The sequence below is a fragment of the Eulemur rufifrons genome, chromosome 25, assembly GCF_041146395.1.
Source record: "Eulemur rufifrons isolate Redbay chromosome 25, OSU_ERuf_1, whole genome shotgun sequence".
Lineage (NCBI taxonomy): Eukaryota > Metazoa > Chordata > Mammalia > Primates > Lemuridae > Eulemur > Eulemur rufifrons.
In genome coordinates, this window is record NC_091007.1 from 8,333,170 (window position 1) to 8,356,327 (window position 23,158).

The 23,158-nt window shown below is 47.2% G+C and overlaps 1 protein-coding gene across 3 annotated transcripts in view; it reads left to right on the forward strand.

Annotated features, from left to right (window-relative positions):
* The first annotated feature begins 1,511 nt into the window (after positions 1–1,511).
* CAMK1D (calcium/calmodulin dependent protein kinase ID) overlaps positions 1,512–23,158 on the forward strand; it is a 294,987-nt gene continuing 273,340 nt past the window's right edge. For all 3 annotated transcript variants that reach the window (XM_069458689.1, XM_069458691.1, XM_069458692.1), the window contains exon 1: positions 1,512–1,789. In XM_069458689.1, coding sequence (XP_069314790.1) covers positions 1,698–1,789 — 92 coding nt within the window. In that variant the 5' untranslated portion in view covers positions 1,512–1,697. The remainder of the gene's footprint in view (positions 1,790–23,158) is intronic.

Consider the following 23,158-nt stretch of genomic DNA (forward strand, 5'->3'; position numbering starts at 1 on the left):
TGGGGACCCTTAAGCCAACAGTCTTTGAAAGATGGAAACCAGCCTGGAGGTGCCAGGGATGGGGAGGCCACAGTGTCCGCTGAGCTCCTTGGGGTCGGGGGAGGAGGGAGAGCAGACGGTCTGCATCCAGCTAGTCAGAACCAGGCAGAAGGTGCTGCTGGATGAAGTTTCCTTTTCAGGGAGCAGATTTTTTTTTTTTTTTTTTTTGCTTTTATAGTGAAATTGGAACAGGCCTGGGAAAATGGGACAGGTGTCCCCAATCAAGAGACAGGGCTATTTACCAAACTCAGCCCAGGAGCCCTAAGGGAGGGGAAGTCTCGATACTAACATTAAAATTTTCCGATCAAGAGGTTGTCCCTGCGGGTTGGGGACCAGGGAACCAGCACATGGGCCGCCCGCGGACAGGTGGACACCGGGAGCGGGGTGGGCAGGCCGAAACACCTCCTCCGAGATGGGAGGCCAGAGGGAAGCTTTAGGTTAGTCTCTCCAGGCTGTAGGGAAGGACCTGCCTGCACCTGCCCGCCACCGGGGTACCCTACTACGCCAGCTGCCGGTGGGGCCGAGGAGGGCGCCCTCCTGCGAGGGGGCCGGGGGCAGACGTCCACTTCCCACCAAGTGTCCGGGAGAAGCCAGGAGGGGCCGCGCGTAATCAGGGCCAGCGAGGCCGGCCAGGACCGCTGTCCGCTCCAGCCCGGGGCCGGGGCAGCCCGCGCAGCCCCGCATAGCCCCGTAGCCCCCCGCCGCGCGGCCGCCGAATGCCCGCGGGACTTTTGCTCGCGAAGGGACCACCGAGCAGCCGCTGGAGCGTCCCGCGCGTGCCCGCCCGGAGGCTCCCAGGCCCCCCTCCCCGCCCGGCCGTCCCGCAATTGACGCCAGGCCGATTTGGCGCAATGCGAATTAGCTCCCGCCGCCCCAGCCCGCGCCCGCCGCCTCCAGCCGGGCAGCCGCCGCCCGTCGCCATGACAACCGGCCCCCGCCCGCCCCCGGCCCCGCTCCCGGCCGCTCGGGCCACCGGCTCCGGCGAGGGAAGGCGCCCCGCCCCTGGCGCCCCGCATCCGGCCGCCGCGCACCGCCACCCCGCGGGCGCACCCCGGAGCCACGCAGCGCGCCCCCTCCCGCCCGAGAGGGGAAGCCCGGGCGCCCCTGGACTTGACTTCACAATAAAGCTCCCAGGGGGCTGGGGCGCTCCCGCGCGCGCCCGGCGCCCGCACCTGCCCGGGTTCCCGCAGGCGCTCTCGCCGCGGCCCAGGGAGCGCTGCGGCCGGGGAGCAGCCAGGGCTCGGCGCTCCGGGGAGGGGAGCAGGACATCCCCGAAGGCGGCCGCGCGGGCGGCGGGAGGCGGGGAGCGGCCGGGCGCGGGGAGGGCGGGGAGCCCGCGGGAGGAGGAGGAGGAGGAGGGGGAGGAGGGAGAGGGGGAGGGGGGAGCGGGGCGGGCGGCGGGAGGGAGCAGGAGGGAGGCAAGAAAGTAGCAGAAAGTGAGGCTGGCAGGCGGCGGCAAAGGAGCCGGCGAGCAGCGGCAGCAGGAAGTCTGTGCCCGAGACGAGCAGAAATAAGAGCCAGGGAGGGACCGCGGCGGCGAGAGCGAAAGAGGAAACTGCAGAGGAGGAAGCTGCCGCAGCCCCGCAGCCCCGCGCCCGCGCCGCGCCCCCGGCGCCCCCTCCCCAGCGCGCCCCCGGCCGCCCCGGCGCTCGTCGGCCATGGCCCGGGAGAACGGCGAGAGCAGCTCCTCCTGGAAAAAGCAGGCTGAAGACATCAAGAAGATCTTCGAGTTCAAGGAGACCCTCGGAACGTAAGTGGGGACCCGGGAGAAGGGGGTGGAGGTGGCGCGGCGGGGATAGCCCGGGCGGCTCCTGCTGCCACCAGCGTGGCCGCCACCGCGGCAGGAGCCTGGCCGATCGCCGCGCCCTCATTGTCCAGTTCTCGGCTCTGCGGAGCCCCCCGCACGCCCCACGCGTGGGTCTGCGCCCCCCCTCCCCGTGGGCTCCGCTCCCGGGCGGGGGAGGGGGCGGCTCTGCGCTTTCGGAGACCAGCCCACGCGGGCGGGCGACTTCCCACTTCCCCTGTCACCGCCGCCCTCTCCGCCGCGCTCTCCCCACGCGTGACCGTGGGCTGAGCATGGTGGCTACTGCTGTTTACTGGCCGTGCGCGTTTACTCACAGTGTGCACGGGCGCACTGTGTCGCCGAGACGCGGTCACGAGAAAATGAGCCTCCACTCATTCCCATTTCTGTCCTTACATCATGTGTTCACAGCGAAATTGACATCCGCACGTACGAGGTGTGGGCAAGACTTTGGATGGCCGTGCGATCACGGAAGGGGAGAATTTCGCAGTGTTCACGGTCACATGTGGGCAGAGCCTCACCTGAGGGTCTGTACATTTCACCCAGGCTCAGCCGCACGCGCTGGGGTGCGTGCCTCCGTGGGAGGGTCTGCGACTGTCGCCGTACAGGCGGTGCTCTCCAGGACTGCATTTGGTCCGATGCTGATGGCTGCGTCTCAGGCAAAGCAGAAATAATCAGAAGTCGATGGCACAGAATGCTCCAAGCATGTGCTGCTCAGCTCAGCTGCTGTTCCCTTTCTGCCCACGAGTTGGGTTTTGTTTTTGTTTTGGAGCGCCTCGGCAGAGGTAGGGAGGTTGATAGTGAAAGAGAACCACGGGCTGCTGGATGAGTCTGAAGTTCAAGTTATTTTCTTCCCTCTGTGATCACTATCTGTTGTGGATCAATGTCTTGTCAGTGTACATAAAATCACACGCACACGTGCTGTATGAAATGGACGTTTTGCAGGGCTTCAAGGAGGTGTTGATAAGGCTGGGAAGAAGGTCGGTGTGTTGTTGGGTGTTCTTCCTTCTTTCCTTCCTTTTGTTCTGTTTGTTTTTGTGGTTGATTTGTTTTTCCAGAAGCACATTTTCAAACCCGGATTGCCTTCTGCCCCTGCCCAGGGTCCCCTGCTGTTGTTGTCATTTCCCCTCACCCCCACCCATGGATCTGCAGTGGGTGCCCCGGAGAGAAGTTGTGGAGGTGGCATTCCCAGTCATGCTTCTGGTTCCCAGGAAAGCACGTGTTGAGGACTGGAATAGGGTCCCCCCACTATCGGGGCTGCCTTCCAGGGAGGGTACTGATTTGCTGCCTTTGTTGGAATGATAACACAAAAGGGCTTTAGCTTTTTAATGGGTTTGGGGCTGCCTCTCAGCGCAGCCAGTTAAGGGGTTAGTTTTGGTCAAAACTTCAAAAAAATTGCGGGTGAGGTGTATTTGGGTTTGGAGTTGTGACTCTGAGATGCTCAAGTTACTAAGATACAAGAAAGCACACCCTTGGCTTGTCATCTAGGGACTGGCTTTGTGGCTGTGGATGAGGGGGCTGAAGGTGGCGTCCCAGTGTGTGTGTGTGTGTGTGTGTGTGTGTTCCTTTGCCTGGCTTATTACCACCTGAGCCGCTTGCACTGGTCCCTCTGCCTGTGGGTGGGCTGATGCAGTGTTCCCCAACCGACTCCTGCTCCACAGGGCGGCCCTGCAGCTGCACCTCTGCAGTGGCTGCCCTGCCAAGGCTGGTGAGCTGTGGCTCCACTGAGTGGCTCCTACCATAGCACGACGTTTGGGGGTGACTGCGGGTGGCCTCTGCCTGGGGGAGGATGGGCATTTGCCTTCTGGTGTGGGAGTAGAGCTCTGGCAGAACAGCCTCTTGGACTCCGGCCACGTTCTCTGGGAGCTTTGGGTATAGGTCTCTCTTAGGGTCCCAGAGCATCGCCTTCTGCCTTGGAAAGAATTCTTTGCAAAGCAACTTCCCACTGTAGTGCTGGCAGGGGACCTAGAGGAGTGAAAGACAAACAATGAAATGGTCAAGATGTTTTCTACTCAATGACATAGTAGTCATGCTAATTATAGGTGGTATTCTGAAATGTATACAAAGGACCAGGCATTATTTCACCTGCCTTATGTGTATTAACTCACTTAAATCTTAGGGTAACCTTATGAGGTAGATATTTACTATTATCCCTGATTTGTAGATAAGAAAACTCAGGCAACAGAGAGATTAAGTGACCTGCCAAATGGTAGCTAGCTATTAAGTGGTGGAGCTGATATTCAAAGGTGAGCAGAACAACTCTTGATTATTTACCTGGGGTCCACACACTGTAGATTTTGTAATGGCAGATGCTTAATAATAATTGGACTTAACTTTAGTATTTGGAAGGCTAATTTTAATATTATTGTAAAGAAAACATAATTATGAGATAATCTGTTATCAAATATGTGAACATTTCAGAGCTTTTGGATTGTCATGATTTTGTCTCCTTGGACTTTCTAGAAGGGGTCTCAAGTTCAGGATATCTGCTTTACCCTGGGCCAAGTCCTGCAACTGTGGCCTGCATCTTAATATGGAGGTCACCTCTGGTCCCTTGGGGTGGGTTTCGAGTCTGGGCTCTTCTCTTGTTTGTAACGAAATCTAGCATAAGTCAAAGGCATCAGCAATTCCCCTTCAAGTTCATTTCCAAAGCACTCTGCAGTTCCAATCGTTTTGTTTGTCACACCTTCACCATCTGTCTTTTAGGCCCTAAAGCAGGAAAGCCCTGTAAGAAGCAAGGCTGTCAACTTACAGTGTTAAAATGCTTTTAAAAATAAAGCCTGGTTATCCCCGAAGACAGGAAAGAGGGAAAAAAAAATAAAGCATTACAAAGGCCCCAGCAGAACTCACTTTGCCAGGCGTTGTGATCTGACATTTGGCTGTCTTATCCAGGTGTCTTTCCTCGTACGGCACAACATTTACCATTGGAAGCTATGGGGTCAGGTTGCTGAGTCTGTGTGGTTTGAGGGGCCTTGCTGGAGGCTGGGAGTGGAAAATGGGATTGAGGAAGCAGAAGACAGCACAAGGGAAAGGACCCGGCTTTGAGGTTTGGCTGGAGCCGTGTCATGCACCTCTGAGTCAGGCCTTAGGAGGAAACCTTTCCGACTGTAGGCTTCAATTTAGTCTCCTGTACAAGGGAATCCCAGAACCTAACCATATCTCTGAGTAAGGTGGTGAGACTTAATTACTGTTTATTAATCAACAACATGTTTGCAGATCCTTGGCACACTGTGAGAGCAAATAAATATTGTGTAACAGCAAATTAGGAGTGGTAAACATTTCTGTTGGCATCTTTGCTGAGGCTTTTCAGGCCATCCCTGCTGTAGTGATCTTTCAGTGACTTCTGAAGCAAAAAAAAAAAAAACAACCCTAAGATTTACCATTTGGAGAAGTATATGGGTGGGGAGAAAGCGTCAGTGCGGTGTCGTACCCCAGCCTCAGGGAAGTCACGTCTACAATTGCCAGGCTGTGAAATGCATGCGAATAGCACTTGGCACAGCACAGGACGGCTCTGCCATCCCAACCTGCCTCCCTTCCCCTGGAGTACAGAAAACGGCATGTCCTAGAAAACATGTCTTCATCTCCGCAGGGGATGAATACGTGTTTTTTTTATATAGACTGAACATTTGAAGTTGAAGTCATTCCTGTCTGTAGCTTGCTGGACCGGGCATCATGGAAGACTTGAGCCTGGGTCCCAGGTCTGGCTCCGCCACAAAAGGAGCCGTGTGGCCTGTGGGTTGCTTGACCACTCGCCCACGTTGCTTTCTCCGTGTCTCAGCTTCCTCATCTCTAAAAATCAAGGGGACGGAGGTGGACAGGGAAGACTAGATGATTCCCAAGTGCCCTTGTAACCCAAAGGTTTTGTGGCTCCCTTGTGGAAGGAGGGTTTTTGCTTTTGTTCCTTGGGGGCTTTTCTCGTGTGGCTCTGTGCAGCTCATTTCTGTTTCGAGGGACATTTTTATCTCTATGCTAGTTGCAAAGTGGAAACAGCTCAGGACCGGCAGCCTGATCTCACTTAATGTCAATTGCAGTGGGTCTTTTTTTTTTTTTCTTTCTTTCTTTCTTTTTTTTTTTTTTATTCCATGAGTGCCTGCTGGGTGCTTCTTTTGGAAGTACTGTCTTTCCCCACTCATCTCACTCATACTTACGTTACTTATTCTGAAATTGCTCAATAAATACACCTGTTGAGGACATAGATGATTGATTTTTCTGAAAGCCTAGATGGAAAACAGACTCAACTTTTTCTTTTTGGGTTTTGTGTGTGCGCACACGTGTGTGTGTGTGTGCGTGTGTGTGGGAGGAAAGGCAAAGCCACTTGAGGTGGCATGTATATTTGGCTGGCTGATTTCATAGTAGTTTTTCTGGGGTTACTCAGCATTGTAGAGTCTGTGAGAAGCACTGGAGACGAATATTACTGAGAGAAAAATAGAGGTGGGAAGCCCCTAGATTTCTACCCAAGGGTATCCCGGCTGCAATCTTTGTGAGGAGTTTGGATTCCTCAGTCCTCTTGTTTTGAGGCATGATATAAATTCAGCCTCTCATGCATTTAAAAATATCTGTCGAACACCTGCTGTGTTGTAGGCACCAGGAACATGGCAGCGAACAGACAGACAAGAGCGCCTGCTCTCCTGGAGCTGCAGCAAACACGGCAGACGAAGAAGCAAGATGGAGAGTGTGTTCTAGAACATGCACGCTGGGGAGAGACAGAAAGTGGGGAGTGGGGGTTTGTTGGGGTGGGGCGATGGCAGGGCCTACTCTGAGAAGCTCGTATTTGAATAGAGATGAGCCGTGGGGCTCTCTGAACGTACAATGTTCCAGTCAGAGGACACAGTGAGAGGGAAGCCTGCCGGGCATTTGTGAGGCCCAGCAACTTGCAGGAGGCCGGTGTGGCTGGAACTGCATGTTCCAGGGGGCAGAGACTGGGAGCTGAGGTAGCAGAGGCATGGGGGGAGGTCAGGGTCCAGGGGTTGGGGTGCAGAGTTGACCAGGGTCTTGCAGGCTGCGGTAAAGTCTTTGGCTCTTGCTGTTAAGAAAAAGGGGGAACGTTGGTGGAGGGTTTTGAGTAGAGGAGTAACTTGTTCTGACTTGTGTTTTCATGATCCCTGGAGAACTGATGCTGAGAACAGACATCAGGCTTGAGGGCAGAAGCGTGACCACAGGAGCCTGCTGCAGTCCCTAGGGAGGGCTATGGGGCTGTAGAATTGGGAAGTAGCTCTGGCGGTGACGAACAGTGGTTAGATTCAGGCTACGCTTTGAAGGTAGAGCCAGTAGGAATCGCTGGTGGATTGGATGTGGGGTGTGAGATTCTCCAAGGATTTGGGGCTGGAAGAATAGGACATTTGGTGGTTTGGTTTGGTTTCTCCACGGATTTTCTGAGCACCTGCTCTGTCGGTGCACTGGGGCTGCCCATGCCCTGGGAAGCTCTGCAAATAGTCTATGGGGCAAGCACACACCCTTGGCTTCCGGACTCCCCTGGTGAGGGAATCCTACATTTTTAAGGCGAAGTTCTGGAAAGGACTTTGAGGGACCTCCTCTTCTGTCACAAGTGGAAAAGTCTGTGACAGGCTGGAAATTTTAGCTGCAAGAACTGTTTAACTTTCTGTGAAAATGCTCATTTGTGCCTCTATCATTCTACTGATAGAATTATCAGTAGAAAGACCTAGATCACTTTGACGGGCGAGTCTATAACCTATCACTCTCCCACTTGACTTGGGAATTTAGAGCTCAAAGAACATTCGGTGAGACAGGATAAACATTAGAACTCTTGCTACCCCGTTCTTCAATAGGCTGTTTTATATTTGGAGAAAAAAAGGCAGAAGTTTTTCTTAATTGAAAAAAGATAAATTCCTGTGTCCTTATTGATTAGTAGATAGGGACCAGGGAAATGGGGCTTTCGGCCAGAGCTTGTTCCCAGAGAAGCTAATGATGTCTCAAGTACACGTTTCTGGTTCAAACTTGGCAGCTGATTGGGCAGTGATTAGGCTGGGCTGGTGCCAGGTGGACACTTGAGTGCTCTCGGGAGGATCTCAGGGGTTAACTTGTTGAGTTTTTCTTTGGCTGGGTCTCCATAAATCCCTTTAATCTTTCCTTTCCCCAAATAAATCTCCTTAAATCCCCTGCAATATCTCTCCTCTGCTTCTCCTCCTCTCTCCTCTGGGAGGGCTTAGGCTCAGGTCCAGCAGGGAATTGTCACATTACTGGTCAACCTGCCGGAGAGGGTGGCAGTCCCTGGACCTCACGCCTCCCTTCCTTATAGCATCTCAGCTTTCACACGAATCCTCAGGGAGCCCAAAGCCCACTGGGGAGACGTTTCTTTAATTAATGAAGGACCTGCTTCTAAGTGGCCACCACAAAGCCTGGGGCCTGAGTCACCTGACCCCAGCTGCTGTTTTGATCGCAGATGGCCAGTTCAATGCATATGTGGTCCAGGAGGACGTGTAGACTCCGGGAAAGATGCCAACAGGCTCTTCCCAGTCCGTGTTGGTCATGCCCTGAGACTTTTCTTTGGGTTAGTTTTTTATTAGATCTCACTTGATTTTTTTTTTTTAGGTTTATTATGCAATGCATTGATTATTCAGGCTCCAGTTAGACCAAGGGTAACCTTCAAATAGACCGAATAGGCCAAGTTCCTTCCATGACAGACCAAGTTCATCCCGTGTCTTCAACTATGAGCTGTGCGTCTTGTGCTGTTTTCCTAGTATTTCAGCAGGACTCAAAAATTGGAGGGATTCTTCTGCCTCTTGGTTAACACACCAAATCTTGAGGCTACGACTTTAAGAGGGCATATTGACCGAGACTGGGTAGGGGAACAATCACACATGATAGGAAGGTAGTTCCGGCGTAAGCCACTCATAGCTGTATGTCCCTGGATAGATTCCTTAAGCTTTCTGAGTTAAGGGGGAGATAGAAAAGTTGCTGGCTTGTGGAATTGTCGTTAGGATTCAATGGCGTATATGAGGTGCCTGACACATTAATTGGGATTGAATATATAGTTACTGTCATCAGGCTGTAGTTGCCTTCAGCAGCTGTGGGGACCGCCCTTGGATATTCAGGGTTGGAGCCAATGGAAAAGAATACGTCAGTATCTGTTGGAAATTGATTTTTAGAAGCTCTTGTTGCAAGTGGGCAGGATGGTGCATATTTAACCTCCCGAAAAATTGATTTAAGAGACCATAAACAATTCTTCAGTCTGTGAGGGAAGAACAATTGCTGATTGTTTTTCCCAGTACAGGGAATAGCTAAGAAGGTAGGCTCGGTAGATACGAGTTCAAATCCTGGGCTGGCTACTTCCCAGCTATATAGCTTTGGGCAAATTATTTCACTGTTCTTAACCTCATGTCCTCATCTGTAAAACAGGATAACTCTAGGACCTAAAATGAGGATTGTGGTGGAGATTAAATGAGGGTGCACGAGAACCACTTAGAACAGAGCATGACACATGGGTAAGTGCTCAGTAAATGCCAGCCCTCTGTCATTGGTCCCTGTTCCACAGAGGCCATTTGCACAGATTTGGAAGGTACATTCAGCCATTCAACATTTGCTCCCACCGGGAGGTGATTAGTTCATATAATGCTAGCATTAAGCAAGAGATTCAGCCTGGAACCTCCTCTGGGCCGGCTCCCGTGCTGGAGTGACCTAGTTTGCCATATATCACAGGCTTAGCACCTTTCCTGCACGCTGAGCCGATTTTTAAAAATCTGTCCCTCTCTATGTCAGTTCCGGCAAGAGCCTCTTCTAACAGCTGTGTCTTTCCTTCAGCCTCAACATGCTGGAGGATTGCTTGGGTGTTTCTGCTCTGTTTCTTATTGGAAATAGTGTTTTGATTTGATGACTCAAGTAACTTACTTACAATGTCTTACCGTCATGGAGTTTTGTAGTTTAAAACCTCTATGCACTGAATTAATTTTAACGTTAGAGTATTTAAAAATGGCAGCATGCATATGTATGTACCACAGAAGCATATGTAACAATTTATTTAGAATATCCTTATGGTGGGGGACTTTTGGATGGGAGGTTGGAGACGGTCTCAAAAGCTTTTAATTCCCCAGGTCACAGGATGGGAGGATAGCACTTGAGGAGCTGACTTCCAAATTGGGCATTATTTTTCATCTTGATCTGTCTGTTTTAGCCCTTTTGGTGGCCAAACAGTATTTGCAGTCATGATTTATTGATACCTCTATAACAGGGTAAGCAGGGAAAGAAAAAGTCCCTCAAATGGAAAGTGGTCAATATTTCTGCTTGTTGAGAGGACCTTTCTCTGTCTTTCATGACCACAACACGGATCACTGGAATTGCTTTTATAAATTGGATTTGGTGCTGTAAATGGAATCCTAAAGATATCGTATTAAATAAAACCGCAGACAGTCCCTGATTTTCAAGTGACGGTCTTGCCTGCCTCCCTGCACAACTCTGTCCCCTCCCACCAAGGCCCAAAGTGTCATGAAAAGAAAAAGGAAAAAAAACCCCAAAGCTTTGTAGCTTTAAAAAATTTGTGGCTGGAAAGAAGAGAAGCTGTACAAAACCAGGAGGTCTTGCAGAGTGACTGTCAGGCCAGTGTCCCCTGCCCCCAAATGTCTTCCCACATATGGGCTGATACTTCCTTAACCTTGAAAAATAATGACTGTTTGAAATTTGCCTTAAAACTTGGGAAGCTGTCAATACCTTGATATAGGTTGAGAGACTGCCTGTCATTTACTGTGTAAGTGATTTTAAGGAAAATACTTTTTCTCTAACACTTAATTGACATTTGGATGGGAGACAGAGGGGAGAAGAGGTAATTCTGGTCTTGGAACTTTGGGGAAGCTCAAATGGGTCTCGACAGGGGAGTTGAGGGCGGAGTGAGGTGAGAAGGACTTCAGGGCCAGGCCAGACTGTTAACACCATCATAACTCAGCCATGTCATGGACTCCATGATTAGGATCCTGATTACCATGAAAAATTTCACTTCTGTAAGAAAATATGCCTCAAATAACAACAACAATAAAATACTTTAAATGGACTTTTGGAACAGACCCTGTGTTTCAGTTGCAGGCAGCCTGTATTTGGCAATAATGGGTACAAGAATTATATACTATTTGGATTCTTTTTGCCTGTGTTAGCATGGTCAGTAAAAAAGGAGTTTGTGGTCCCAGTAATGGTAAAAATAAAACAGTGTTGGCTTTTAATGGCTTTGTCAGCTCCTTTGACAACAGGGTTATATTATAAGAACAAGATCTCCTGTTTGAGTGTGTTTTTTCTTTTTTAAGAGTTGTGGTCAAAAAAATACATAAAATGTACCATCTTGCCATTTTTATGTGTACAGTTCAGTGGCATTAAGTATATTCACGGTGTTGTACAACTGTCACCACCGTCCATCTCCAGAACTTTTTCATCATCCTAAACCGAACCTCTGTCCCCATGAAACAAGAACTCCCCATTCTCCCCTCCCCCAGCCCCTAGCAACCACCGTTCTACTTTCTGTCTCTGAAGTGACCAATATATAAGTGAAATCTGTAGGCCATCGTGCAATACAGTCATCCCTTGGTACTCTCAGGGGATCAGTTTCAGGACGCCCCCCAATACCGAAATTCACAGATGCTCAAGTCCCTGATATAAAATGGCATCGTATTTGCATATAACCTGCGCGCATCCTCCCACATTCTTTAAATCATCTCTAGAGCACTTACAATGCCTAATACAATGCAAATGCTGTATAAACAGTTGTTACACTGTATTGTTTAGGGAAGAATGATGAGAAAAAAAGTCTGTGCAAGTTGAGTACAGATGTATTTTTTTTCCCCAAATAATTTCTATCCATGGTTGAGGGAATCCACAGATCTGCAGCGTGCAGATAGGGAGGGTTGACAGTATTTGTCCTTTTGTGTCTGGCCTAGTTCACTAAACATAATGCCTTCAAGGTTCATTCCATGTTGTGGCAGGTGTTAGAATTTACATCCTCTTTAAGGCTGAATGATATTCATTGTATGGATAGACCACATCTTGTTTATCCTCTCGTCTGTTACTGGACACTGCTTGCTTCTGCCTCTTGGCTCTTGTGACTAATGCTGCCATGAGAGTGGGTGCCCAGATCTCTCTTTTGAGACTCTGCTTTCAAATCTTTTGGGTATCTACCCCGAGGTGGAATCGCTGGATCACGTGGTAATTCTGTTTAATTTTTTGAGGACCTGCCATACTGTTTTCCATAGCTGCGTGGTGTTTTGCAGTTTGCAGAGTGATTCTTGCATCTGTAATTTCTTCTGACTCTCAGCTGTGAGCGAGCAGTAGGTATTGCCCTCGTTTGACAGATAAGAAAACGGAGGGTCAGGGAGGTTCAGTGGCTTAGGTGAGCTGGTTGCTAAGTGGCAGGTGGAGAATGAGGAGGCCCTTCATTCCAGTTTGGTGCTGTTGCTCCCCTGTCAGGGCTGCTAAGAAGCTGGTTAGTGGAGTCGGTGCAATAGGGAACTATTGACTGATATAAAAAAGAAAAAGACCGAAACCTCTCCCTTGTGTGGGCGGTAAGGAGGCCACAGGAGTCACTGTGTGCTGGTAAGCCCCACCTGGGCTGGTTTCGACTCCCCACGGTTTAGCAACCTACTTGCAAAATTCCTAAATTAGGTAGGCTCTCATGGGCTGCTAGGAGGTCGCTCCAATGCACCACTGAAGGAAGCAGAGGCTAGGACATCTGAGTTTTAGTTTTAGCCCTGTCTTCTAACACATTGACTGCCACGCTACAAAAAAAAAAAAAAAAAAATGTTTTTTTTCCTGAGGCCACTGTGTTTTATTAAAGCAAAAGGATCTTTTCTAATTTATTATTTTTTATTGTTTTCTGTACCTGAGTTATATGCAATGCAATCCATATTTTTAGAATGAAATTGTCAAGATTAATTGTAACAATAAGAACATCAACAAGTAAGATTTTCAGGAACCAACTACAGGGTTTTGCTTCATGAGGCCCTGGGCTCAGAACTAGCCTGAGTTAAATACAACTCACGTGGCACTCGATGTGTTAAGAATTGTGGAATTTTGGTTTTATTCCCTCTGAGTCTTGATTACTTTGTCAAATGGGGATAATTATACCTGAATTACACCTGCTTACATTACAGAGTTTTTATAAGTCCCGTGTGAGATATCTTATGTGTGATGCTTGATATGTATTTAGTAGTAAGGCCTAATACGGACAGAAGGAAGTATCAGGTTACATAGATTATAGCTTTAAAAATATTTCTTTCTCCTCAATGTTAGTATCACGCTCACTTTTTGAAACTTAGCTATCATTTTTGGGCGGGCTTCCCCTAGAAGTTGGGTCATAGTTGACCTTGAATCTGAAACTATCAGTGCAAACCCCAAAGTTTCCTAGTATATTTCTTCTGGCTCTATTCAGGTGTTGTTATGTTATTTTCATTTTCAGTGTTTAAGTGATTGGTACCTTAAGAAAAACTTTTAAAAAATGATTAAGCAACATGTCATTCTCGTAGTGAATTTGAAAAAGATGCAAAGGTATAAAGAAGGTGATAGAATCAACAGTTGGCTGGATGGATCCCAAGCAGTCAGTCCTTTCAGGGGGTGGGGAGAGCTTAGGAGAGACCCCAGAGGTCAGTGCTGTGGGTGGACCCATGGGGCTGGAGAGCTGTGGTTCTATACTAACTGGTGTGGAAGGTATTTCAGTATTTTACCAACTGAGCCAGTGTGGACGGGTTGCGAGTTGGCTGTGGGCAGAGGGGTGGCAGTCTTTGTTGTGCGCTATGGGTGTCAGACTTTAAGCATATCAGTGTTTTGCGTTAGCTTGGCAGCGGTGCTGGTGGTGGTGGTGGCATTGCTTGGGTTGTCATGGTCACCATCTCCACCCTCACGGCCACTTCTAAACACATCCGCAGAGTCAGCAGCGGGACAGATCCTGGCGCCAAGACGAGACCCGACTCCACCGACTTCCAGAGAGCTAATTATACATGTGAGAAAAAGGAGATAAAAAATATTCATATCCGTGTGTGGCTGCCGCTGCCTGGTTAGGGTAAGACACAGGAAGCAGGCTTCTCAGTTGCTTCGTGACATAAATAAACACTGTTACACGCACAGTCCCGCCTTCTGCCAAAGTGGGGATACCTGAAACCTTCAAGCCAACCCCTCTTTAGAATCAACTTACTCTTGCAACGAGAAGGTGAAACCTTTCTAACTCAAGTGCAGGTCGCCTGGACCAGCTCTCTTGTTTTGTGGGCTGTGACACGCGTGCATTGAGGTTAAGTGGCCTGCTCGAGGTCCCAGGTTTAACCTCTACCACACCCAGGCCTCTGGGCTTTGGCCAAGTCTCTTCCTGTTGTGTTATCTATAAGAGTGTGGACAGTGAGTGTTAGGAAGCCCCATGACACCGCATCAAGGTAGTGGTGGTGACCAGAGAAGAAACAGTCTGGGTGGCCCAACCCAGCCATGGTCTCTACACTCCTTGATCCCTCGTGATTCACTTCGTGGTGTTGGGAAATGAGCTCCTGAGGATGTGTGTGGAGAATTGAGAGACTGATTCCACAGTTTTTTGTTTTCTTGATTTTAAATGTATCAGATATCATAGATTGAGAGTATACTCCATGCCAGGCACTAAGGAAGTGCTGGTAAACAAAACAGCGTTCTTGTCCTCAAGGAATTTCTGGGGGCAGACAGACGAGCAGGTAGTTACAATTCAGTGTGACAGTGGTGTAGTCTGGAGGTGCACAGTGTGGAAGCCGAGGACAGCGGCACCTCATCGGAACGGGGGGCTCAGGGACAGTGAGCTGAGCTGTTGCCTAAGAAAGTTCCAAAAGTCAGAAGTTGGGGAAAAACAAGCACCACACTCACCATCAAATTGGTATTAATTGATCAATACTTGGTGCACATATAGTAGTAACTTTCATCGGTGTCGTGCAGGTGGGAGGGGGGAGGAGGGGATGGGTATGTTCACATCTAATGGGTGCGATGTGCACCGTCTGGGGGATGGACACACTTGTAGCTCTGACTCAGGTGGGGCAAAGGCAGTATATATAACCTAAACATTTGTACCCTTGTAATATTCTAAAATTAAAAAAAAAAAAAAGTCACAAGTTGGACTAACTTAGCATTCCTTGGGGAGTATTTAATGAGCTGCTATGTGCCAAAGAGAATACTGGCTTCTGTGAGTGAGATAAAGGAACATATAGTTTTAAAAATAATAGCAAACATGTATCCAGCACTTACGAGGTGCTACATACTGTGGCAAGTACAGTACAGTGATGTTGCTGCTGACAACGCTTCGGTCAGAGATATTCAGACAGCGTATAGGACGGCGGTCCTGTAAGATTATAACTGAGCTGAAAAATTCCTATTGCTTGGTGACACTGTAGCCGTCATAATGTCGTAGTGCAACTCATCAGTCGCGTGTCCGTGGTGTCACTGGTGGAAGCACACCAGTTGTGCAAAAGTATAGCACATCAAATTATGCACAGTACGTAATACTCGATAATAAACGACTGTTGCCGGTTTATGTATTTACTAGACTATACTTGTTATTGTTATTTTACAGTGTACTCGTTCTATTTATTTAAGAAAAAAGTTAACTGTAAAACAACCTCAGGCAGGTCCTTCAGGAGCTATTCCAGAAGCCAAGGATATAAAGAAAGAAAGTATTTTTGTCCAGCTTTAAAATGTGTTTCTGTTTTAAGCTAAATGTTATTATAAAAGAGTCAAGAAGTTAAAAAAAAATAAGAAGTTTGTAAAGTAAAAATGTTACAATAAGCTAAAGTTTTATTATTGATAAAAGAAAAACATATTTTGAATAAACGTAGTTTAGCCTAAGTGCCCAGTGTTTATACAGTTTACAACAGTGTACAGTAATGTCCTGGCCTGGGCCTTCGTATTCACTCAGCACTCACTGTATCACCCAGAGAAACTTCCAGTCCTGCAAGCTCCATTCACGGTAAGTGCCCTACATAGGTGTACCATTTTTTATCTTTTATACCATATTTTTACTGTACCCTTTCTATGTTTATATATTTAGATACCCAAATGCTTACCATTGTGTTGCAGTATGGTAACATGCTGCATAGCTTTGTAGCCTGGATCAATAGGCTATTATACCATATAGCTTAGGTGCGTAGCAGACCACAGCATCTAGGTTTGTGTAAGTACACGCTATGCTGTTTGCACAATGGCAAAACTGCCTAACGATGCATTTCTTAGAACACGTCCACATCATTAAGTGACACGTGACTGTATTTTACATGGACTTTCGCGTTCAATCTTCACAGCAGTTCAATAAATAGATACTGTTGTTGCCACCATTGTGAGAAGATTTGACATGTGCCCATACCCCAACCGTGCAGAGCAGCGATTGGTAAGTGATGTCAACGTGGTATGAAGTGTTTTAGGGGTTCACAGTGGGTGGAAGTAACTTTTAACAGAATAGACGAAGGTGAATTGTGAGAGATGGTAACTGAATTGTTTTTCTGGTGGAGCTCCTTAAGTAATCCACTTCCAGGATGGCTGTCATATATTCATTTAACAAATGTTTGTTGAGCGCTTGTGTAGGGCCATTGCTGAGCCAACAGGGGCTTCAGTGGCAAATGGCAGATGCGGTCCCCTTCCAATCTCGGTGTCCTTGCTCATGTAGCGTCTCCTGTTTCCAGGGCCTGACCACTGATTCTTCAGGGCCAACTGAGGTCTGATCCCAGCCACCAAGTGTCCCCAGACCCGTACAGCCCACCCCGGGCCTCTCTGCCTTTATTCTTTCAATCTTAGACACATCCTCTTGAGGGTCAGTTGTTCTCTGTTTTTCTTTTGTGACAGTTTTTTTCTGTCCGATGCAGCTGAAAGCTCCGTGAGAGCAAAGGCCATTTGCTTGCACGTGATATCTTACACATGATTTCCCCAAATACCCAGCACGCTGAGTAATGGGTGGAGAGTTTGTTTGGTTCCGTTTAAAAAAATCCCCAGTACTGGAATTGTCTCCACGGTGGCTTAGGGAGCTTGCTTTTCTAAATGTTTTTGTTACTGATAAGTTCTTGAGAACGTCACTCCCATATTTTCTTCCTCTGGTTTTTGTCTCTCTAAATTGTTGCCCGTTTTCCAAGTGAGGATTACTCACTGCGAGCATTAGCTGTGGCAGTTTCTAATCTGCGGGGCTTTGTCTTGTCCGCCCCCCCCCACATGGCCCCGCCCCGGTTCCTAACCAGCACTTTCTCTGGACTTGGTTGGGGCTGTGCTCCGAGAAAGCAGATGAGGAGCAAGAGAAATATCACCGGGTTGTGGACTTAGTGCTGCTCTTGCTCTGAAATAGATTCTTCCTCAATAATATGACCCAAAGCTGAATATGAATGACATTCGGCTCATTGTACCCTTCTCTTAGTTGGGTAGCCACGGCTGCCTGTGTCCTAGGGTGTCCTGTTGAACACTGTTATTCTTTTATTTTCCTTTTTGGAGTTTCCTCCTTTCACACGTGGCTTGTTGCAGTCTTGAGATTATTCACGGAGGCAGTGTGTATTTGGCTTTTTTCACTGTTTTATGCTCACACATTGGGCCCGTGAACAATTCTGTGACTTTTCATCTGTGTGCCGATTTGTCTAGAGCTAGAGGGTGGTACCTGGGCTTGCATTAGTCTTCTTCAGAAGATGTGATGTCTGTGGAACTAAAGGTGGGATGAGAAATTTCTGGACTTGTACAGTTAGTACCTCCTGATGTTTCTTTCCTCCAAAATTGAATAAATCTTTGTCTTAATGTCCCAGACCCCACAGACTCCGAAGTAAAAGTTGTCCTTGCTCTTGGGACCTGGGCCAGACGCAGTATCCCTTTTGCCAACATCCGTTTTCTGTGTGTGCCAGGTTTTCTGCGGAGGTTGCCAGGGCTGGTGTTCCTGGGAAGGTGTGGAGGTGGTTTGATAAAGAATAATACAGCCACTGGTATTTGAATATCTGCCACCACCCGCGACTTCCCTAGACACTTGACCACTTGCGGGTCATTTAATCCGTCCACAGCACTGTGGATTGAGTATTGACAGGTGAGAAGAACTGACTGGCCTCGGGTCACATGACTAATTAGAATAAGTCACAGGGCGGGGATTTGAACTTAGATCTATCTGAAGAAGCTTCTGGAAGGCTGTGCTCAGCTCACAGCTGACTCAGGTGGGGCAGACTTCTCCAGAGCAGGCTTCACGCCTCCTCCAGGTGTGTCCTGGGAAGTTCCGCCACTGGTGTGGTCCACAGGTGCCGGCAAGGGAACGTGTGCTGTTAGCATTGAGTGTCCAGAGCTTCACCTGCCACCCTTGTCCTTGACCTTGGGGCTGGGGCTGGAAGATACGTCAGGCTCAGTCAGCAGGTGAGGACGCTGGGAATCCACCACCTGCTTCCCTTTTTGTCAGGAACCTCTGCGCTGAGAACGGAATGGGCCGAGTACCCATTTTATCGGTCAAGAATACATTTTGTTACTGCGTTGCTATTTCTATCCTGGCAAATAAAGAAAATAATTTTTAAAACATCCAGAGAACTCTGAGATTTCTAATCAGACCATTGGCAAACAAAACAAAACAAATAAATAAGAAATTGTAGTGCTCGTCTTAGGGTTTTGGCAACTAAAATGTAGTATCCTCTGGAAATGAAAAAAATATACATCATTTATAGCTTAGTTATCTGTTGGCAGAAGGTCATGGAAAATTCAGTCCAGATAATCAGAAATTCAGACAAAGTCTAGTTTATTTTCTCAAATGGCAGGAGTATTTCGTCTTCGTCACTTTTGTGTGAGCTGGTGTTTAGCTGGTCACTTATGGCAAGTGAGTGACCAAGACACCTGTTCTTTGACTCAGAGCCCAATGATCTCTCTCACTTAAGCTTTTTTTTTTTTTTGTCATTGTTGCTATCATTGCTCTGTTCACACTAAAATAAGTATTTTTCTTTTATTGTTACAATGTAGTATAAATATTATTCAAAAGTTTATTAGATCACATTAACTTTTTCCCAGGGCTCGTTAATTTTAAAAAGTCCTTGTAAGGTGTGTAATAAAGAACTCATCACTATTGTGTGCCTCAAGTGGTTTCTTTGTATTTTCAGTAATTGGAAAACACCAGTAGATCCCCAATAGAAAAATTAAAACATATGAACACCCACTCTGTGAAGAAAGATCTTCCAGCATGATGTGCAGAGTTATTTATCGCTTCTATTTAGGATATGTTTGGAAATCTCTGTTGTTTTCATGATTTGTGGTGCAAGATGACATTTTTCCTGTTGTCACAGGCAACTTTGTAGCAATAAGCAGCAGTTAAAACTGTACCTTGCTTTGAGTTAACATCCAGAGTTGTTAGGAACCAAGCTGTTGTGCATTCTGGCTTGAGATTCGGATTTTGCATGTGGTTAGTTCTGGAGAAAGCACCCAGCATGTGCAGCGGAGCACCCAGGCCGTTTCACAGGCTACGAGGTCGCGTTCCTCTGGAGTCCAGTGTGATCTCTAGGGACCTAGACATGGATCCCTGCCGGGGCCAGCTCCGTGGGTGTTCGACCTGCACAGCTGCACAGGGGCCCCACGTGCAAAGGGCCCCACGCTTCGTCTGATGCACTGCTCTCTCCATCCTGAAACGCTTAGCACTTTTTGAACAAGGGTACCCCCATTTTCATTTTGCACTGGGTCCCCCAAATGAGGTAGCCAGTCTGATCCCTTCTCATTATAAAACTGTCCTTTCTCCTCCTTTCAGCTTCATATCAAAGGCATTTTAGTGACTAACATTTTCTTAGAGGTTAGTGGTTACAAAGTTCACTGAATACTAAAGTTTTTATGATACTTGGAGGAGTCTTCTCTTGTGAGAGCTCTATCCAGGTATGAGCATGTATTTTTTTTAGTATGTCAAAAAAATCTCTGAGGCATTATTTTGAGGAAATTTGAGGTGTTCCTAGAATGCTGTGACCTGCAGGCTTTGTTACCTAGTGGATCTTATGAGTAGGTCTGGTCTCTGAGTGGATACACACTCGCTAGTCCTGAATCTCAGCTTTGCTATTTACCAGCTTTGCTATTACTTTACTCAGCTTTGCTATTTATTGCTGTCTGTATAATGTTGCACCTCCATTTCTAATTCATAAAATGAAGATAATAGTAGTATACATTGTATAGGGTTGTGATGAGGTTTCCATGAGATAAATTGTGAGGTTTTTGTTTGTTTGTTTGTTTCTTTGTTTGTTTAATGTCTGGTGTTTAGTAAGTGTTCAATAAAGGTTAGCTACAATCACTTAATTTTAGGCCAGTTTTTGCCATTCAGATTCATGGCCAAATATGGTTCCTCTAACTCCTAGATAGCTATCTTTCAGAAATGTGATATAAAGTAGGTAGATCAGTGTAACTCCTTTAGGAGAACTTAAAAAACAAAGGGGGTGTTGTTTTGAGATGTCATCTTTGCATATGAAGGGGCAGGGGTTGCTAATTCGTGATAATTGATAAGTTAAAGCATAGCCAGAAATATTTACTATTTGGTATGTTAGGTTGAAAAGAGGCAGGAAAATAATTCAACACACACACACACACACACACACACACACACAAATCTATTACATTATAGGTCTTATGGGGAAAAGAAATGAAAAAGACATGACTCCTCCTCTCTTCAAGGTGCAATTAGAAGGGACCCTTTCATGGTATTTTCTACGAGGTCCAGCAGAGCTAGAAAAAAAGAAGACATTTGCTTTTGTGTTTTCTTCTCTCCTGTGATGTTTACAACTCATGGACCATGTACCTGCAGTGTCTTGGGGCTCTCCTTGCAAGAAGGGTTGGCAGAAGGTGCAAGTGAAAGATGCATGAATGTCTGGCCTGGGTAAGTATATATAGGTGGAAACAGCGGAAGGTGGAGGCATCTCTGATTGAGCATTAGGTGAAACCCTTTTTTCTTCAGGTCCAAACCTTGCAGAGCAATTATTGTGATACTGTTTCAGCTTCCAATTAAGAGGATCAATGACTTTAAATATGAGAGTAGAGGTTTGCAATGTGGTAAGGAATCGGTCACGCTTGTAGCCTATTTTATGTAATAATTGTTCAGATTGACAACACAAAGGAGGCTAGAAAAAATCCTTCCTTTTATGAAGCAGAGAACATAATGGCTGTTTGGTTTTTGTGATTGTTGCCCTTATAAAATGGAACGATTTTGCCATCCAAGTCAGTATACGTTTAAGAGCATTTCTCAACTAATTAAGGCCCACATATTCAGTAATGGTATAATTGGCTAGTTGGCCATTTATCCATTTCTTTTGAGTTAAAATGAACGGTTTGAGGTTCAGATGAGAACAATGAGAAATATATGTCTGTGTGAAGTAGCTCGCGCATTTTATGAATCTCTTCCATTTTGAGTCATTTGAAAGCCGACCTTTTCCCTTTATTACAAATAAAAAAGGAGGTTGTGAAAAGAACTGGCCAGGCCTTGAAAATAATAGTAAAAGAAGGTCAGTTTTGTACATACATTGAGCGCTGACAATGGACCCAGCACCCTATGAAGTTGCAGAATGAATAATGCTCCCTCCCTGGAGTTAGGCCACAGCCAACCCCAGGATTTGGGCAATTGAATTTGAATCCCATAAAGAGAAATCTTGGGTAGCGTTTCTTAAAAAATGGAAGTTAGGATGAACCAGAAAAACATTAGGCTTTATTGTGTTATGTAACATTTCTTTCTTTCTTTCTTTTTTTTTTTTTTTTTTTAGAGATGGGGTCTTGCTCTGTCACCCAGGCTAGAGTGCAGTGGTGCGATCATAGCTCACTGCAGCCTCGAACTCCTAGCTCAGGTGGTCCTCCTGCCTCAGCCTCCTGAGTAGCTGGGACTACAGGCACGAGCCATTGCACCCAGCATGTCATTTCTGAAGTTCCTCTGGTAACCAGACTTAGCAGAGGGGATGCATGATCCAATCCTCACTTTGCTTTGAGCAGATACACAGACATTCTGGACTTGGAGGTTTCAGAATATGGAGTCTGGAGAGGGCCTTGTAAACATCTTGTTCTTGATCAGGTTAAGAAAGCAGAGGCCGGTGTGGTCCTAGAGTCAGCTGGGTGCCCTCCCTGGGACCACCCAGCAAGTGGGTGGCAGATTCGATCCAAATTCTCCGAGTTTTTATGTGCAGGGCACTTCCATTGTTGGAAAGGATTTCAGATGCTGAACTTCTTTAGGGGACAGAAATGCACTTAGGTTCTTCTTTGTCGTGAGTGAAATGATTTAAATCTTTCTTCTTTTTGTCCTGTTCTTGGAGGTTTTTCACCAGCCCATTGGGGGAGGTAGAACAGTGCAGTAACTGGGAGTCCCTGTCTCAGGCTGTTGGGAGAATGACATGAACTAACAGAAAGAAGGGACGTTCTCGGCACCATGCCTGTCTCAGAGCAGGTGCTTGGTTCGTCAGCTCTGTGGTCCTTGGCCTTCCTGTCCTAGGGGACTGGTTTTCCTTTTGGACACCGTGTACAGGGGGAAGCTCTATCTGCTAAATGATGATTGGGTTTATTTTTGTCGTTGCTTGATGATTTTTAGTTGTTGATTAGTGGCTTGCATTATGAAATCGCCGTGTGTGTGTGTGTGTGTGTGTGTGTGTCCTACTTTCAGACGATCGACATTTTATACTGGCTTAATTCAATTTTGTGGTGTCTGTTAGAAAGTCCACGGCTCAGCTAAGCCCAACACCAGGAACATGGGAGGTGTCCAGGCCATGATTATGGAATGACCCCAACTGAGCAAAAAAAAAAAAAAAAACAAACTGCTACGAAGTGGATGAAGCCCTTGTAGGGGGGTCAGAGATCACCTCCAACCCCCCTGAGCTCTTAGGTAGGGTCTTTGGCTGGATCTAGAAGCAAATTGACAGCAGGGAAGTGACCAAGAGAAAAACCCATATGTTTTATTCATTTTACGTGTACGTGGGGATGCTCATAAGAGAGAAGTCCGAAGAAGTGGCCAAGGCAAGATGCTTTTATGCTTTTTAGACAAACAGTAAATTTGAGAAGAAATGACAGGACCAAGAAAATCTGAGCGGGGCAGTACATTTTCTGGGGGAGTCACTAGGAGATGTATGGGCGTATCGATCCAGTGGGAGATAAGGGTCGCTCGTTAAGTGTGCATTGCAGCTCCCAGGTCCCCGTCCCTGGGGATAAAGGCTGTTTCCTTGCTCTGTGGGGAGAGGGCCCCTCCCGGAGGAATCTGCATGGCTTGCTGCTGCAGGAGATATCTCAGCTCACCCTTTCTGAACCTATCAATGCAATTGCTCCAGTGTTTGCAAACTTGAAGTAATCAATAGACCAACCCAGCATATTTAGGAAAGCCATGTCCTTCGCTCCTTCACCCTGTTCTGGTTTTTTTTTTTTTTTCACGTGACCAGTTATAGAGCAAGCGTCCCTCATTTTTTCCTG